Source organism: Stomoxys calcitrans, chromosome 2, assembly GCF_963082655.1.
Source record: "Stomoxys calcitrans chromosome 2, idStoCalc2.1, whole genome shotgun sequence".
NCBI classification, from domain to species: domain Eukaryota; kingdom Metazoa; phylum Arthropoda; class Insecta; order Diptera; family Muscidae; genus Stomoxys; species Stomoxys calcitrans.
The window spans coordinates 45,045,359-45,047,858 of record NC_081553.1 but is presented as its reverse complement, the minus strand read 5'-3'; the positions used below and the strand labels follow the sequence as shown (position 1 = coordinate 45,047,858).

The window sequence follows — 2,500 nt, the reverse complement described above, 5'->3', positions numbered from 1 at the left end:
AAAAACAACTTTAGAAAGCTTAAATTTTTTTTTGAAGTTTGCAAGGGTTTCATAGCTTTTTTCCCAAAAGTATGTGTCTTAAGTCTTTTGTTTTGTTACCAATTTTCCTAATGCCAACAAAAACGATTTCAATTATCTAGACACGGTCATATATCTTCACATCTATAGATGAAGATTACAATGTGTTAAAAGCTTAAACACATTCCCCTTTTATCCCAAACAGATGTTAATGCCAATGAACGAGAAGCATGAGCTCCCGCGCATTTAGCTTGTTGTTCATCCACAGGACTCTCTCACTTGCATTGGCTGGCGATCGATCAATCAATGTAATTGAAATTGATTGATTTCTTTGGTGAATAACAACCACAGATGGATACACAGATGCCATGGTTGGTTGTCTCCACCACCACCATGTAGGCGACGTTATTCCTTGGAATAGTTTATAGCATTACGTTGGGTGATCTATTTTTATGGCAAATTGATTTTGATTAATTTTCATCTTACAAATATTCATAAGATCGGTTTTTGTTTTGTTGTTTTACTGCATTTTTTTTTTGTTTTTTTTTTTTCATATTGACTGGGTGATGATGTCGATGAGGCTAACGACTATGATTGTGATGATAGTTAGGTTGGAGAGCTGATGCTGTCACTATTGATGCTGACTAAGGTTGATGGTGCTGGTGCGTGCGGCGGTGTTAGTAAAACTTGGTGCTGATGGCAAAAAGTCATTTGAGACATATTTGTGCGGAACAGGTTTTCAGGATGGAGGAGTCATGCATGATGGTACATGGCCCTTCGAAAGACACCAACAATGCCATCAAGCCATCGAAATGGTTAATGTAAACTAACCAATCATCCGAATAGTAGTTGTTAAAGGTACTCGTATTCTACATGTGCATACTTAGATCTTATATGGGGAATTGTATGAAGGAATTCATAGCATCTAGCAAAGGGTGCTGGCAACGCACTACAGTCTAATGACAGTGGGCTGAAAAATGGGGAGTTTCTTGGAAAAGGAAATTCTGGGCTGTAAATGGTTATTTCAAGCAAAGTTGGTGTTTAAATGGGAGGTATGTGAGAGTTTTATGTATAGAGAGTTCTTCTAAAGGTCTTGAGATGCAAATGGGAAGTTTTGATGGAAGTTTTTCAAAATCTGAGCTTTTTAAGTTGCAAAAAATTGCAAATTTTGCCCATGAATATTCCACTAAGGAACAGGGGCAAACTTCTCACACATCAATGAGTGCAGTCCGATTCAAGTTTAAGCTCAGTGATCAGGGGCCTCCTTTTTATAGCCGCGTCCGAACGACGTGCCATAGTGTGACACCTCTTTGGAGAGAAGTTTTACATGGCATAGTATATCACAAATGTTTGCCAGCATTAGGAGGGGAAAACCACCTAATGCTCGCCAGGATTTGAATCCAGGCGTTCAGCGTCATAGGCGGACATGCTAACCTCTGCGCTACGGGTGGCCTCCGATTTTAAGTTCTTACAGCACAAAACTTAATAGAGCCTTAAAATTTGTTTATTTGAGTGTTCTATTGACTATATGAAAAATCCGCAATTACTTTTTGGGCAACCCAATATAGAGGGAATCCATCAAGTAAACCTATGTAAGTGTTGTATATACCGGTGTAAACCCTCAAGGCTAAAACTTAAACAATCTTTGGTCTATTCGTTATGACCCTGTATTATTTTTTCTCTTTTGACAAAATATCTTTGTTACACTCACCTGGCCTTGATGGGGAAATGATATGGCAAATGTGCCATAACCATCAGCAATTGTCATCTTTTCATCTTCTGTGGTATTCGTAGAGCCCTCGACAATAAAGTACTCAACCAGGCCATTAACACCGGCATCCTTATCCAAGGCTTGTATATTTCTAAATATCGTTGTCCCCACTGGGGTGCTCTGCAAAGAAGCAAAAAATTGGAAGGCAAAATTAAAACAAGAAATAGATAATAGAGAAGAAAATGAACAAGAAGGGAATAACATTAAATCAAGTGTATAAATGCATACTCGTTTCTTGGTCTGTCCATGCGTAAGTCCGTCCTGCCGTCTGTTACCTCCTTGTTTTGTGGCAGAACATAACGAACATAAAATGTAAAAGTAAATTACTAAGTCAACATAATGGCCACAAAATGAACACAGAATCCAAGAAGTGGTAGCAGCTAAATTGAACTTGAATCGAATTGAAAAGTCAAACAAAAAAAGGTTCACATGGCAAAAAAAAAAAACAAACTAAAGTGAAGAAGCTTTATTGTTACAGACGAGCTGGGACGAAGCGGTTTCCCTTCTACTCTAGGTAATCTAGGCAAAGTTCTGCTGTATCTTAGCAGCCCTCTTGTTTTATATTCCATTGACCACATATGAGTCTGTAAATGGTATAAAATCATCAAGTGGGTTTTTCCTCTTCTTCTTGTGTGTGTGTGTGTGTTTTTTTTGTTTTCCTAGGGTTTTTTTGTTGTTCTCAATTGCCGCTTTCTGTGTGTAATAGAGTGC

The 2,500-nt window shown here is 38.2% G+C and overlaps 1 protein-coding gene across 1 annotated transcript in view; it reads right to left on the bottom strand.

Annotated features, from left to right (window-relative positions):
- The window catches only part of LOC106088170 (cadherin-99C), a 329,750-nt gene that overhangs the window by 90,667 nt on the left and 236,583 nt on the right, over positions 1-2,500 (bottom strand). The window contains exon 5 of the mRNA XM_059362284.1: positions 1,730-1,909. Coding sequence (XP_059218267.1) covers positions 1,730-1,909 — 180 coding nt within the window. The remainder of the gene's footprint in view (positions 1-1,729; positions 1,910-2,500) is intronic.